At 53.9% G+C, this 14,186-nt stretch overlaps 1 protein-coding gene across 1 annotated transcript; it reads left to right on the forward strand.

Moving 5' to 3' along the window:
- Positions 1-272: 272 nt before the first annotated feature.
- SLC1A5 (solute carrier family 1 member 5) lies at positions 273-12,012 on the forward strand. Its single transcript, XM_082710588.1, has 8 exons — positions 273-1,539; positions 4,173-4,215; positions 4,647-4,694; positions 5,574-5,740; positions 7,394-7,627; positions 8,562-8,756; positions 8,890-9,024; positions 11,238-12,012. The coding sequence occupies exons 1-8, from the start codon at positions 971-973 to the stop codon at positions 11,470-11,472; spliced, it is 1,626 nt and encodes a 541-aa protein (XP_082566714.1). The 5' UTR covers positions 273-970; the 3' UTR covers positions 11,473-12,012.
- Positions 12,013-14,186: the final 2,174 nt, after the last annotated feature.

The following is a 14,186-nucleotide window of genomic DNA, read 5'->3' on the forward strand; positions in this document are numbered from 1 at the left end:
CTAGAGGCGTTGCAGGCTGGGTTTTGAACCACCTGCGGCTCATTTGCACTTTCTAGAGATCCTCGGGCCCGAGAACCATTGCAGGTTAACGGCCCCCAGCCACGTCCGGATTCCTTTGGCGGGAAAAAAGTTTCCCTTCAACGCCCCGCCCCCGGTCGGGCCCCGCCCCCGCCCCTCCGGTGACCCCGCCCCTAGGTATAGTCAGACTCTGTAAGTCTGCCTTCTAAGGGTGACTTGGCCTGACTCTGGCCTCAGCCCCACCTCTCGCCCGCAGGAGGTCTCCGAGCGCGACTCAGCCAATCGGCGCCCGCCTTTCGCTCCCCGCCTTCTAAAGCCTCGCCCCTGCCCTTAATCCTGGAAGCTTCCGCGGGTGGGCTCAGAGCCACGCGGCGCGCCCGCGAGTTTTCATCGGGATCCGTCGCCGTTACTTCCCGAGGACCCGGACCGCCGCCTTCCGCACCCAGGCGTCTGGATTTACTCTCCCGGACTCAAAAACCTGGCTCCCCTCTTCCCGGAGCTCTGTCTCCCGCCCCCCATATTCAGCTCCCTAGCCTCGGTTTCCAGGACCCCTGCACCCCGGATCCTTGCCTCCCGGATCTGCGCTACCAGGACATGGCCTCTTGAGGACCTCTGCCGCTTGGACGCCTTCAGCCTTCCAGAGCCAAGGACCCCGGGTCCCAGCCTTGATAAACCCCTGTATTCCCATCCCTAGGGCCGAAGGAGCCCAGCGCTCCCAGATTTCGGGCTCCAGACACAATCTGGGAGAGCAGAAGAGCCTCCACACCCAGCTTGGGGATCTCGTGTACTCTAAGAACCAAGGCGCGTGAATTCCCAACTCCGGGGAACTTTCCAAAGTTCCAGCCTCCAGGCTGTGTTATAAAACTTCTCGGTTCTAAGGAACGTCCGCGTCCCAGGAAGGAGTCCCAAGCGCGCCCAGCTTCCAGCGCTAAGGAACTCCGGGGCGTTCATCATGGTGGCCGATCCGCCTCGGGGAGACGCCAAGGGTTTCGCGGCGGCTGAGCCCACCGCGAACGGTGCCCCGACGTTGGTCCCCATAGAGGACCCGGGCGCGACGGGAGGCGGATGCTGCCGTTCCCGGGACCGGGTGCGCCGCTGCCTTCGCGCCAACCTGCTGGTGCTGCTGACCGTGGTGGCCGTGGTGGCTGGAGTGGCGCTGGGTCTGGGGGTTTCGGGGGCCGGCGGCGCTCAAGTTCTGGGCCCCGAGCGCCTGGCGGCCTTCGCCTTCCCCGGCGAGCTGCTGCTGCGCCTGCTGAAGATGATCATCCTGCCGTTGGTGGTGTGCAGCCTGATCGGCGGCGCCGCCAGCCTGGACTCGAGCGCGCTCGGCCGCCTGGGCGCCTGGGCCCTGCTCTTTTTCCTGGTCACCACGCTGCTGGCGTCCGCGCTCGGCGTGGGCTTGGCGCTGGCCCTGCGGCCGGGCGCCGCCTTCGCCGCCATCAACGCCTCGGTCGGGACCGAGGGCGCTGTAGAAGAGGCCCCCAGCAAGGAAGTCCTCGATTCGTTCCTGGATCTCGTGAGGTCAGACCCCGCCCGCCCGGTGGAGTAGGGGTTGGGCGGGAGGGGGAGGAAGGGGGGTGCCCGGCTATGTGGGGAGGGAACGCATGTTAGGGATGGCGGGATTGGCCACGTGAACAGGAGAGGGCATCCCGGGGGGGCCTGGGGGAAGACAGGACCGGATGGTGTGGGGTGGTGATGGTGGGTGGCCTCTGGAGGGTCAGGGTACAACGGGAGAGGACAGACCCCCCGGGAAGGAGGCTTCTGATGTGGGTGCCTGGAGACGTAAGCGGGGACCCTACAAGAAGGTTGATAGGCAAGGACGTCTTAGGGAAAAACGAGTAATGCTTGGGGACTGTGTGGGGAGGGAGGGGACATAAGAGGGTCTGGCGGAGGGACTTGGAAGGGGGTTTGGGGCTGCTAAGGGCCTCAGGATGGGGCTTCTGGATCAGGATTTGAGTCCAGAGTCAGAGGGCTTGTAACCCCTGGGTAAGGAGTCCATGGGAGACCCTGAGGAGATGTGAATGACCTCCAGCCCCAGGGCTCCCCACACTACGTGTCACCCGGACATAACCAGGCTCTTTTCTCAGCCTCCCTTCCCCGCCTAGTTCAACTGGGCCCTGGCAGCTTCTCTTTTATATGTTCCTGCTAAACCCTGCCACCTCCGAGGACTTTCCATTCCATTTCCTCCTGTCTGGGGAGCCCGTCTGGGCTCTCTCTCCACCTGTCCCGCCCCCAAACCTCCACGGGGTTGCTCAGAAAGGGCAGACTCCTGGGTTGCCTTTGGGACCTGCTGATTCAGGGTCTCCAGGCTGGTTGGGGGACTTCCTGGAAGTGACAGGAGGAAATGATGAGTCACGGAACTGGGTTCTCCCAGCCGCTTGGGAGATCTGTGTTGGCTGGGGTGAGAGATGTGGGGGCAGGCTTGATGTCTAGAAGTTGTAGTGGGCGGGTGCCTCCTGGCTGGGGGAGATTAGCGGGGTCCTGACCCAGCCCTGCCTGGCCTGGGTGGGTACAGGCCTTCTGGCCAATGGGCACGCCCACTCGGAGGCTATTGATGTGTCCCCGCTGCTGCCCCAGTGTGTCAAAATAGAAGGAACTGGCAGTCGGCCAGCTCCGGAGGCTGCTAGAACATCTCGGAGCCACACGGCTTTATAGACCATTGGCACACAGCTGGACACAGGCGCTCAGCCACAGCTGCGGCCTCTCACACTGACACATGGCCTTATACCAGTTGTCACACGTGTCCTCACGCACACAGAGGAACTAGCCTCCCTCGACACAGCCGCTCACGGATGCCACTGACCTCTCCGATACATTGAGCGTTGCCAGACATCTGTGCTCAAGAGCCCATACGCACCAACACCGTCCCACAGATCTGACCACTAACCTGCACCCCCCAACCCGATCCCAACACTTGAGAAACATCATTGGTGAGGGAGGACGCCAGAATGGGGGGGGGCGTGGCTAGAACTACACAGCCAGCTGCCTGGGTTCCTAGCCAAGGCAGGTTTCTTTCCCTTTCTGTGCCTTGGTTCCCTCCTCTATAAAATGGGGGTCAGAAGGCTGTTGTGAGGATCCAATGAGTGGATTTAGGTGCGCCTGGGCGGCTCAGTCGGTAGTGTCTGACTCTTGATCTCAGCTCAGGTGTTGATCCCAGGGTCGTGAGTTCAAGCCCTGAGCTGGGCTCCATGGTGGGTGGGGAACCTACTTATTTATTTTTTTAAAAAATATTTTAATTATTTATTTATTTGAGAAGGAGACAGAGTGAGAGAGAGAGAGAGAGAGAGCACGCACAAGCGGGGTGAGGGGCAGAGGGAGAAGCAGACTACCTGCTGAGCAGGGAGCCCCATGGGGGACTCGATCCTGCAACTCTAGGATCATGACCATTCCAGAATCATGACCGGAGCTGAGCTGAAGACAGATGTACTTAACTGACTGAGCCACCCAGGTGGCCCACGGAGAGCCTACTTTAAAAAATAAAATAAATAAGTGAGTGAGTGGATTTATGTCAAGCACTGTAGGGACTACAGTAGACACATTTGCTGGAATTTTTGTCCCACTCTGAGACACAAGAGGCCTTGTCTCACCCCCTGACATGCTCTAAACCCTAGTGCAAGCTGTTGCCCAGACAGACATTCATGACACACACAGCCATCCCTTGTCACTCTCTCTCGCTAACCTCCTTCCCACACACCCAGATCTTCCCCATACCCTGTCACCCACTCAGCCCGGGCACCAAAGCCTGAGCCTTGAGGGAGGAAGTGGCTGATGCAAGATGCCCTGGGTATTAAGTTTGCTGCTTGGGGTAGAGCTGAGGCACAGGGTGACCCTGCCCCAGCCTGCTCTGGGAAGCCAGCATTCCTCACCTCCAGTCCACAATCCCTCGGGGCTGGTCGAGGCTAGCAGACCAGGCTTCGGGGGCCCTCAGAGGCCAGCTCAGACTTCCCACCCCCTGGACAAGCAAGCGGGCCAGGGCCCAGCTCTGCCTGACCACACCCAGCCTGAGGCATGGGTGGGGACCACAGCTGGGTGCCCCTGGGGCCTCCAAGTTTCTTTGCTCGCAAGAGGCCAAGGCAGCCCTCCAGACCCCCGCCCCCCCCATGCTCCTCCTGGGGTATTTAATAACTTACTGCCCTCCGTGTCTGTTTCTGCAGAAATATCTTCCCCTCCAACCTGGTGTCCGCAGCCTTCCGCTCAGTGAGTCCTTGGGGCTATGTCCCAAGGGGTGGGGGGCAGGCGGGGAGGGACGCGGCCAGCGGTAGCCCCTGGGCGCCTGCTTTCGGGCAGTTTCTTGGAAAAGCACGCGCATTCATGAATTGTTGAATGCTCTTGGAGAGTTCGTGGGTGGCCTGTGAAACCCATCCATGCCCCTCATCGAAGAAGGAGAATATGGGTTCTGAGCCCCTTTGGGGTTCTAATTCTAGGTGTGTAATCCTGGGCAAGTGCCTTTTCCTCTCCTTGCCTCGGTTTCCACCTCTGGAAAATGGGCACATGGTAGGAAAATGCCACCTCGGTGGGGTTGCATTGAGGGGGTGGTTAGGGCTGGCTTGGAGCACTGTTAGTGCCAGGATGGGGTGGGGTGGGGCCTCCTTGGCATTGATACTGACCTTGCCCACCCCTACCTGCAGTACAGTACCTCCTATGACACACGGAGCATCAACGGGACCAAGGTGAAGGTGAGAGAAGGGGACCCATCCCTCCGCCCATTCATGGGGTTTTTCTCTTTTGTTCCAACCCAGCTTTTGCTTGCCCACCACTGGCATCTTCCGACATTTGGGGGTATTTGCTTTATACTCTGCCGCCGCTGCCCAATTTCTGTTTTTTCTGGTCTCTCCATTTTTGCTCCTTTCTTCTCCCTCCCTGGTGCAGGCTTCTCTCTGTCCCCAACCCACCCTGGCCCCCTCTCTGGTCTGCCCCCTGGTTCCCCCCTTCCCCCTCCCCTCAGCCTGGCACAAAGTAGTCTTTCCCCAAAGCACAAACCTGACCTGTTTCCCTCTTACCCAGAGCCCCTTTCTGCTCCCTAGTGCCCTCAGAAGAAAGCCCAGCCTCCTCGCCACAGTCCATGAGATGCTGCGAGCTCAGGCTTCTACCTAGCCACCCACCCAGCCTTGTGTTTGGACTCTGGCCGGCCTATTCCAGCCCCAGTGGCTTTCCTTCTGTTCTTTGAATGCCCATGGGGCTCTCATTTCCAGACTATTGCACATTGTTTCCCCTCTCCAGAATCTTCTACTATGTCTCTTTACCTGGTTAATCCTCCTGTTCTCCAGATCTCAGCCTCTTCCTCCATGAAGCCCTCCTTGATTCCCCTGCCATGCCACCTACCAAGCTGACATCCCCACTCAGTTCTGACACTCTCCTGGGTTTCCCCTCTTCCAGTCACTTTGGGTGGTCCCCGGTGACCTGGGAGGTCTCCTGGACCTGGACTGTGAGCCTTGGGAGGAAGGGACAAATGAGCTCCAAGAGCTGTTTCATCCACGTTGGGTCCCAGCAGGGCCATTAGTGACTGTGCAAGTTAACTGAGCATCCTCCTGTCTCAATTTGTTCCTTACCCCAAGGTGCCTGTTGGTACAGAGGTGGAGAGTATGAACATCCTGGGCCTGGTGGTCTTTGCCATTGTCTTTGGTGTGGCCCTGCGGAAGCTGGGACCCGAGGGGGAGCTCCTCATCCGCTTCTTCAACTCCTTTAATGACGCCACCATGGTGCTGGTCTCCTGGATCATGTGGTAGGTGATGGCAGGGGGGTGGGGGACGTGGGACGGGGCAGCCCTCGCATTTCTCTGCTCAGTGGAGCCAGACGGCCTGGATTCACATCCCAGTGTTGCCCATCCCCTGGTTGTGACTTTGGGTGAGTGACCTACCCTGCCTGTGCTTCAGTGTCTTCATTCTAAGATGAGGACAGTCCTGTATTCCCTGGGAGCTGAGACTGACGCCAGCCGGGCTGTGGCCATAGCTTAGTGAATGCATCTCTGCTGCAGAGATTTGAATGGGATCCAATGTCCGCGTTACCATGAAGAGGGAATGAGTAATAGGAGGTCTAGGTCAAGCACTTATGAAGTGTTTTAAATGCCCAGTACCTCCTGAGCTACTCTTAGCTATGATCATTATCATTATGACTTCCCATCTGTGCGCCCTATCACAAGTGACTTACTGCATTCTGCCTCAGTTTCCCCATCTGGAAAATGGGACTGACAGTATCAGACACAAATGAGTGTAAACTTCTTGGGACAAAGCCTGACCTATAGCATGGCCACAATAAAGAATATCAGCTAATATTTATCAAGCATGTCCTTGTTTAACTTCTGGGCACCTCCCACTGGCCGGAGCTTGGGCATTTGGCCAAACCTAGTTGAGCCAGATTTGGACTTAACCCGTGGCCCCACTGGGCAATGGGGCCTTTCTTCTGTTAACCAAAGAGGGGAAAGGCTTTGGGCAACAACTAGCCACAGGGATCAAACTGGGAAGGCAGTCTTGGGGGAGGCCTCCTGGCTGGGAGGCACGAGCCCCTCTGGGACTGTCACTCCAGGAGAGGGTGATAATAGCTCCAGCAGAAGTTTATGGATCACTTACTCTATACAAAGAGCTTTCAAGGCACTTCCCGTGGCACCCCATTTCCCCAACATACCTATGAGGCCAGTAGCCTTAATGTACCTGTTTACAAACCTATTAAATTCTTTTTTTAAGATTTTAATTATTTGACAGAGAGAGACAGCTGGAGAGGGAACACAAGCAGACGGAGTGGGAGAGAGAGAAGCTGGCTTCCCACTGAGCACGGAGCCTGACTCAGGGCTCGATCCCAGGACCCCAGGATCATGATCTGAGCCAAAGGCAAATGCTTAACCGACTGAGCCGCCTAGGTGCCCCTACCAACCTGTTAGATTTTAATTCAACTATGGCCATGGAGGACTAAAATAGGAGCTTATGTGGCATTGTGGTAGATTCCATTGTGTTCCAGGGCTCAACCCAAGATAAATGCTTTGTGTCTGGGTGTTGTTACTAAGACACGAGCTACAGACTTTTTAATTTTCATGATGCGGTGAGAGATTGTATTGGTTTAAATCACCAAAGGTACTGTAACCTACAAACACAGAACATGTAAATGATTCACTTGGGGGGCCACGGGCCAAGTCCGAATCTGGTTAGTGATTCAACTCCAAGTGGCTTTAGAAACCCCCAGGCTTCTTTATCTCCCTGCTGTCCTATCTGCAAGGGGAAAGAGCTTCGAGGATGGCAGGCAAGGTGCCCAAACTTTGGCCCACACTGCTCTAGGTATTTCCTGCCCACAAGGGAGGCTGTGGTCAGGCTATGTACTGAGCCCAAAGCCTGGTGCTTCCGTGGACACATGGTCAGAGGCCGTAATCTGTCTCCTGGGTGCTTAGGTATGCCCCTGTGGGCATCTTGTTCCTGGTGGCTGGCAAGATCGTGGAGATGGAGGATGTGGGGATGCTGTTTGCCAGTCTCGGCAAATACATCCTGTGCTGTCTGCTGGGCCACGCCATCCATGGGCTCCTGGTGCTGCCCCTCATCTACTTCTTCTTCACCCGCAAAAATCCCTACCGCTTCCTGTGGGGCATCGTGACAGCACTGGCCACTGCCTTCGGGACCTCTTCTAGGTATGGCCTCAGGGGAGACTCATGCAGGATTTCTAAGCTTAAGGGGCCTGCGGTAGGCATCAGCTGTCTGGAGACCCTTGAAAAAAAATTTTTTTTTAAAATATTTTATTTATTTATTTGACAGAGAGAGAGATCACAAGTAGGCAGAGAGGAGGCAGGCAGAGAGAGGGGGAAGCAGGCTCCCTGCTGAGCAGAGACCCCCGATATGGGGCTCCATCCCAGGACCCTGAGATCAGGACCTGAGCCGAAGGCATAGAATCAACCCACTGAGCCACCCAGGTGCCCCACCCTTGAAATTTTGTATTTGGAGACACTGGATCTGGGTGTAGGGGACATACTTTGTGAGTTTCTCGTAAGGTTCTGGAATACCCCCCACCTTCCCTGTTAGTAAACCCCTGTCTTAGAGATTTCTTCTTTTTCCCTTCCTGAGAACCACTCCTCCTCCACAAGACCTGGCCCTGGGGGGCGATGCGCTCCACCCTGGATCTAATCCCTTAGGAGCCCTTTCCACTCCCTTCTAGGTGTTTTGTCCACCTGTACCCTCAGAACCCAGCCTTCTCTCCCCAGCAGCGTTGCTGACAGAAAAGCAATTCTTAGGATCTGTTTGTTATTGGTGGAGCAGGGAGGGAGTGGGGGTCAGTGAGCTCCGAGGCATTTAGGTTTGAATTTTTGTGTGTATTTTGAAGGATAGCAGTCTGTACTCTCCCAGGGGGTCCAGGACTCCTATGCTTTGGAATCCTGGCACTCTGCAGGATCCCAGGGTCCTCTGGCTCTGGAAGAGTAGAGCACGGAGGGCTGGTGAGGATAGGGTAGGGGTGGGTGGTCTAGGCTGGTGGGCGGAGCCTGCAGTGCGCTGATTGGCCCATGGGACGGTAGACTGGGTGGGGCTTCGGCAGGGGGTGGGGCACGCGCTGACCGCAGCTCCTCCCCTCAGCTCTGCCACGCTGCCACTGATGATGAAGTGTGTGGAGGAGAGGAACGGCGTGGCCAAGCACATCAGTCGCTTCATCCTCCCCATCGGTGCCACGGTCAACATGGATGGTGCGGCGCTCTTCCAGTGTGTGGCCGCGGTGTTCATTGCACAGCTGAACCAGCGATCCCTGGACTTTGTGAAGATCATCACTATCCTGTGAGTGTGGGGTGGCTGCGGCCTGGACTTCCGGCCCATCTGACCCTTCCCCCGAGAACCGACATGGGCTGGAGGAAGCCAGCTCCTCAGGCTTCCCGGGCCCCCGTCCCTGACCTCCGCTTTCTTCCCCCAGAGTCACCGCCACGGCGTCCAGCGTGGGTGCTGCGGGCATTCCTGCCGGGGGTGTCCTCACTCTGGCCATCATCCTGGAGGCGGTCAACCTGCCCGTCCAGGACATCTCCTTGATCCTGGCTGTGGACTGGCTAGTGTAAGTGTGGGTTTGGGGCTTCAGGTTACCTAAAATGTCCTATATCTGTAAGAATGGAATTTCATTCAGCAGTGAAACTGAATGAAGCATCCACAAATTTGTACAGGCTAGCATGTGGGACCCTTGAAAATCTCACGCTAAGTAAAAGAAGGGAGAATACAAAGGACCACATAGTGAATAATTTTTTTAAAAAAGATTTTAAAGATTTTATTTCTTTTAGATTTTTATTTTTAAAGATTTTATTTATTGGGGCACCTGGGTGGCTCAGTGGATTAAGCTGCTGCCTTTGGCTCAGGTCATGATCTCGGTCCTGGAATCAAGACCTGCATGGGGCTCTCTCTGCTCATCGGGGAGCCTGCTTCCCCCCCTCTCTCTGCCTGACTCTCTGCCTACTTGTGATCTCTCTCTCTGTCAAATAAATAAATAAAATCTTAAAAAAAGAGAGAGAGATTTTATTTATTTATTTGTCAGAGAGGGAGAGAGAGCATGTGAGAGCACAGGCAGGCAGAGTGGCAGGCAGAGGCAGAGACAAAAGCAGGCTCCCCGCTGAGCAGGGAGCATGATGTGGGACTCGATTCCAGGACCTCGGGATCATGACCTGAGCAGAAGGCAGAGGCTTAACCAACAGAGCCACCTAGGCTTCTGTGATTCCATTTCAATGCAATGGCCAGAATAAGCACTTCTATAGACCATAGATTAGCAGTTGTTGGGGGCTGGGGGATAAGTGCTTGGTGGGTGTGGGGGTGTCCTTTTAGAGCAATGAAAATGTCCTGGAATTAAATAGCAGCAATGGTTGTACAATATACTGAATATACTGAAAAGTACTGGGTTGTGTACTTTTATTTTTTTAAGAGAGAGAGAGAGAGAGAGCATGTGCATGGGTGAGGGAGGGGGCAAAGAGGGGCAGAGGGAGAGAAAGAATCCTAAGTAGGCTCCATGCCAGGTGTGGAGCCTGATGCAGGGCTCGATCTCATAATCCTAAGATCATGACCCGAGCCAAAATCAGGAGTCAGACTCTTGACCATCCAGGTTCCCCTGAATTGTATACTTTTGAAAGGTGAGTTTGGGGACGCTTGGGTGGCTCGATCAGTTAAGTGCCTGCCTTCACCTCCGGTCATGATCTTGGGGTCCTGGGATTAAGTCCCTGCTTGGTGGGAGGTCTGATTCTCCCTTTCCCTCTACCCCTCCCCCACCGCTGCTTCTCTCTCAAATTATTTTTTAAAAAGGGTGAGTTTTATGGTATATGAATTATAGCTCAATTTTCTAAAATGGGATGTACACACACACACAAAGTATAAAGAGGAAGTGAAAAGAGATATCTAAGATTATAAGTAGAAAGGCCTCAGTGAGAAAGTAGTCTATCAGGGGGAAGAGGAGAGGTGGATGGGTCTTCTGAGGCCCCAAGAGAAGGAAGGGGATGGGGTACCTGGGTGGCTCAGTGGGTTAAGCTTCTGCCTTTGGCTCAGGTCATGATCTCAGGGTCCTGGGATCGAGCCCCACATCGGGCTCTCTGCTCAGCAGGGAGCCTGCTCCCCCCCCCCCCCCGCCCCTGTCTGCCTCTCTGCCTGCTTATGATCTCTGTCTGTCAAATAAATAAATAAAATCTTAAAAAAAGAGAGAGAGAGAGAGAGAAGGAAGAGGTGACTTTTTGAAGTTCCAGGAGGAGCAAATTGTGTGATTTTTTTTTTTAAAGATTTTATTTATTTGACAGAGGTTATAAGTAGGCAGAGAGGCAGGCAGAGAGAGAGGAAGGGAAACATGCTCCCCGCTGAGCAGAGAGCCCAATATGGGGCTCAATCCCAGGACTCTGGGATCATGGCCTGAGCTGAAGGCAGAGGCTTTAACCCACTGATCCATGCAGGCGCCCCCGTGTGATTTTTTTGGAAGAAGAATCATCTGGGCTCTTGGGAGGATGGAGGGAGGAGATCTTTGGGGTTCTGAGGCAGAGAAAGTGTGGGAATACCTTGGGATTCCATGGGAAAGAAGAGAGGTAGGGGGCTGCTTGGACTCTGGATGAAAAGGTCTTTGAGGTTCTAGGAGGAAGGGATAATTTGGGTCCTGAGAAGATGGAGGGATGACCTGGGTCTAGGAGGAGAGCAGGGCTCCACAAAGGAGGGTGCTATGGGGACTCTAGGCTTTGGGGGGAAAAGCAGGGTGGTTGGGCCCTACCCTCGGCTCTCCCACTCACTTCCCTGTCACTCCTGCCCCTTCAGAGACCGGTCCTGTACCGTCCTCAACGTGGAAGGCGATGCCTTTGGGGCGGGACTCCTCCAAAATTACGTGGATCGCTCGGAGTTACGGAGCTCGGTGCCAGAGTTGATCCAAGTGAAGAGCGAGATGCCCCTGTCTCCGCTGCCCGCCCCCACCGAGGAGGGGGACCCTCTCCTCAAACGCCGCTCTGGACCTGCTGGGGACACGGACCCCTGCGAGAAAGAATCAGTTATGTAAGCCCCATAGGGGCATTTCCTGCCCTGATGGGCGCGGCTCTGGACATCGGGATTATGAACTGGGGCTTTGGAGGCTCTGTCTGCACGTTTTGGGGGATCCGGGGGCCCTAGGCGCTCCTCCCGCCCCCCGACCCGGCATCAGATCTGGGAGGCCTCAGTGCTGGGGTATATGGGTATGTGTGTTTCTTCCCAAAACTTCCCCAGTCCTCGATTTGTGTTCCCACCCATGGCTGGGAAACAAGTTGGAGAAATAGTGTAAATGTCCTCTGGGCTCCCCATCTCCAGGCACCGGTTGTCACATGGACTTCTGCCCTCTTCAAGAGGATGAATGTTCAGTGGGTTACTGGCTATTTTGGTAGCTGTGTGTGTGTGTGTGTTGTGACTCTATGGTACATCCCACCCTGTCCCCAGGCCCTCTGTTCCCTCCACAGGAACAGAAACACTCCATGGGACCCTGCCGGGGAGGGGAGACCAAGGACAATGACTGCTGTCACTCCAAAGGGCCTTTTTGAGCAATAAAGTTGTCAAGCATTTCTTATCAGATGTTTGTTATCAAGTCAACAAAATATGTGCATTTACCAACAGCTCAGGAGTTCCACTTAAACCAAAGAGAAAAAAACTGTCCCCCCAAAGTCCAGGACACAAATGTCTTCAGCCGCTCTCCCTGTAAGTGCCAAAATTTTGAAATGTACCAGTTGATAGATCAGTACAATCGTTCTGTGATGGACAGCCACTCTTGGCTGCATTCCACGGATAACATTTGGAGTGAAAGAAGCTGGAAACCATTCATGCAACCTGGTTCCATTTCTGTGAGGGTCTGGAACAGGCTAAACCGGTCTATAGTGAGAGAAATCCAAACAGTGATGACCTATGAGTGTGACTTTGTGACTAGGAAGGGACCCAGGGAAACTTCACGATCTGGTAACCGTCCCGTATCTTGAGACTGGCGTTGCTCACACAGACCTATACATTGGAAAAATTCCCCTGTGAACTTAAGATGTGTGCATTTTATTTTGTTTTAAAGATTTTATTTATTTATTTGAGAGAGAGACAGTGAGAGAGAGCATGAGCGAGAAGGTCAGAGGGAGAAGCCGACTCCCCAAGGAGCTGGGAGCCCCATGCGGGACTCGATCCCGGGACTCCGGGATCATGACCTGAGCCGAAGGCAGTCGTCCAACCAACTGAGCCACCCGGGCGTCCCAAGATGTGTGCATTTTAGCCTGTGTAGACCCATCTTCCAGCTGAGAAACTTCGGGCGACTCCTGGGAAGAAATTGATTTTCCAGTGTAACCAACAAAGGAATGCGGGTGTTCCTTGATACTTGGAACTCTCATTATCCAAACAGTGCCAGTAGGGATATATCCCCTCCCTTCTTTATACCCCGAATTTGCCGTTCGAATAAAATTGCCGCCGCACAACTCTTTTTAAGTCCTATTTGAGTCCAGGATGTGGATGGTACCATTGGGCTCTAACGATCCTTGTACCTCTGACCCGCTTTGTACCTTGCTGAGACATGTTACATGTTACTGATCATTATCTTCCCCTTCCCAGGGCCCTACTAGGCTCCTGCCCAGGTGCCTGGAGGCACCACCAATCTGAGTCCAATTACAGATGGTATCTTGAGTATCTTTAGCATTTTTTTGGTTGTTGTTTATTTAGTTACATCTCATGATCGTTGCAGGGTGAAAGAAAAATATAATTCATATTTGATTTGGTGCAAAATCGTTGTGCATTGCATACAAACATAACCACTAATGAGTTCATTAAGTGTTGAATAATGAAGTAATTAGCATTTTCCATGCTTTCCATTATGCCAAAATCCTTGGGTGGTTATAAGAGTGTTTTAAGAGTTTTAATGGTATTTGGGGAAATTGGTTGGGGTTGTTGGAAGGAGCTGGGAGTGCATTATTGTCCCCACTTAAAATAGTTATCTTCAGATTTTCACTTTAATGCTTTTGGGGGAATGGATCAGATTTAGATTATGAAGGATGCCTGTTTAAAGAGATTCATGCACGTGTGTGTAATATAGTGCATTTCTTATATTTACGATATATGTACATACGAGGAATCCATAACTAGCCTAAGTTCTAATTTCCCCATTTTTCTATTCCATTTTCAAGATTTGCTCGGTACATGCCACTAACTTGCCTAAGATGCTGATCTGGGTCATTTAAAAAGTCTGGAACCCTGGGTGGCTCAGTGGGTTAAAGTCTCTACCTTCAGCTCAGGTCGTGATCCCAGGAGCCTGGGATTGAGTCCCACATCGGGCTCTGTGCTCAGTGGGGAGCCTGCTTCCTCCTCTTTCTGAAAGCCTCTCTGCCTACTTGTGATCTCTGTCAAAAAAAAAAAAAAAAAAAGTCTGGAACCATTTCAAGCCTCCTGAGTGTGGACAGGGGCTCCCACACCTGGACCCCACTAGGATGGGCACTCCACGAGGCAGCCACCTTTGTCCTATCCACCACGGTCTGCCCAGAGTGCAGCATGGTGCTTGGTACATAGACACTCAATAAATATTTGCAGAGGGAGCCTGGGTGGCTCAGTGTCTGGCTCTGGTCATGGTCCCGGAATCCTGGGATTGAGTCCTGTGTCCTGCTCCCTCCATGGCGGGGAGTCTGCTTCTCCCTCTGCCTCTGCTCCTTTCCCTGCTCATTCTCTCTCTCTCTCTCTCTTTCAAATAAATAAGATCTTTAAAAAATAAATATTTGCAGAATGGAT

This window comes from Mustela nivalis (genome assembly GCF_964662115.1).
Source record: "Mustela nivalis genome assembly, chromosome: 18".
In the NCBI taxonomy this organism is placed as follows: Eukaryota; Metazoa; Chordata; class Mammalia; order Carnivora; family Mustelidae; genus Mustela; species Mustela nivalis.

Coding starts and splice junctions, on each gene's coding strand:
- SLC1A5 (XM_082710588.1), top strand. CDS start 971: ATGGTGGCCGATCCGCCTCGGGGAGACGCCAAGGGTTTCGCGGCGGCT. Junction 4,216..4,646: donor TGTCCGCAGCCTTCCGCTCA/GTGAGTCCTTGG, acceptor CCCTACCTGCAG/TACAGTACCTCCTATGACAC. Junction 9,025..11,237: donor CTGGCTGTGGACTGGCTAGT/GTAAGTGTGGGT, acceptor CTGCCCCTTCAG/AGACCGGTCCTGTACCGTCC.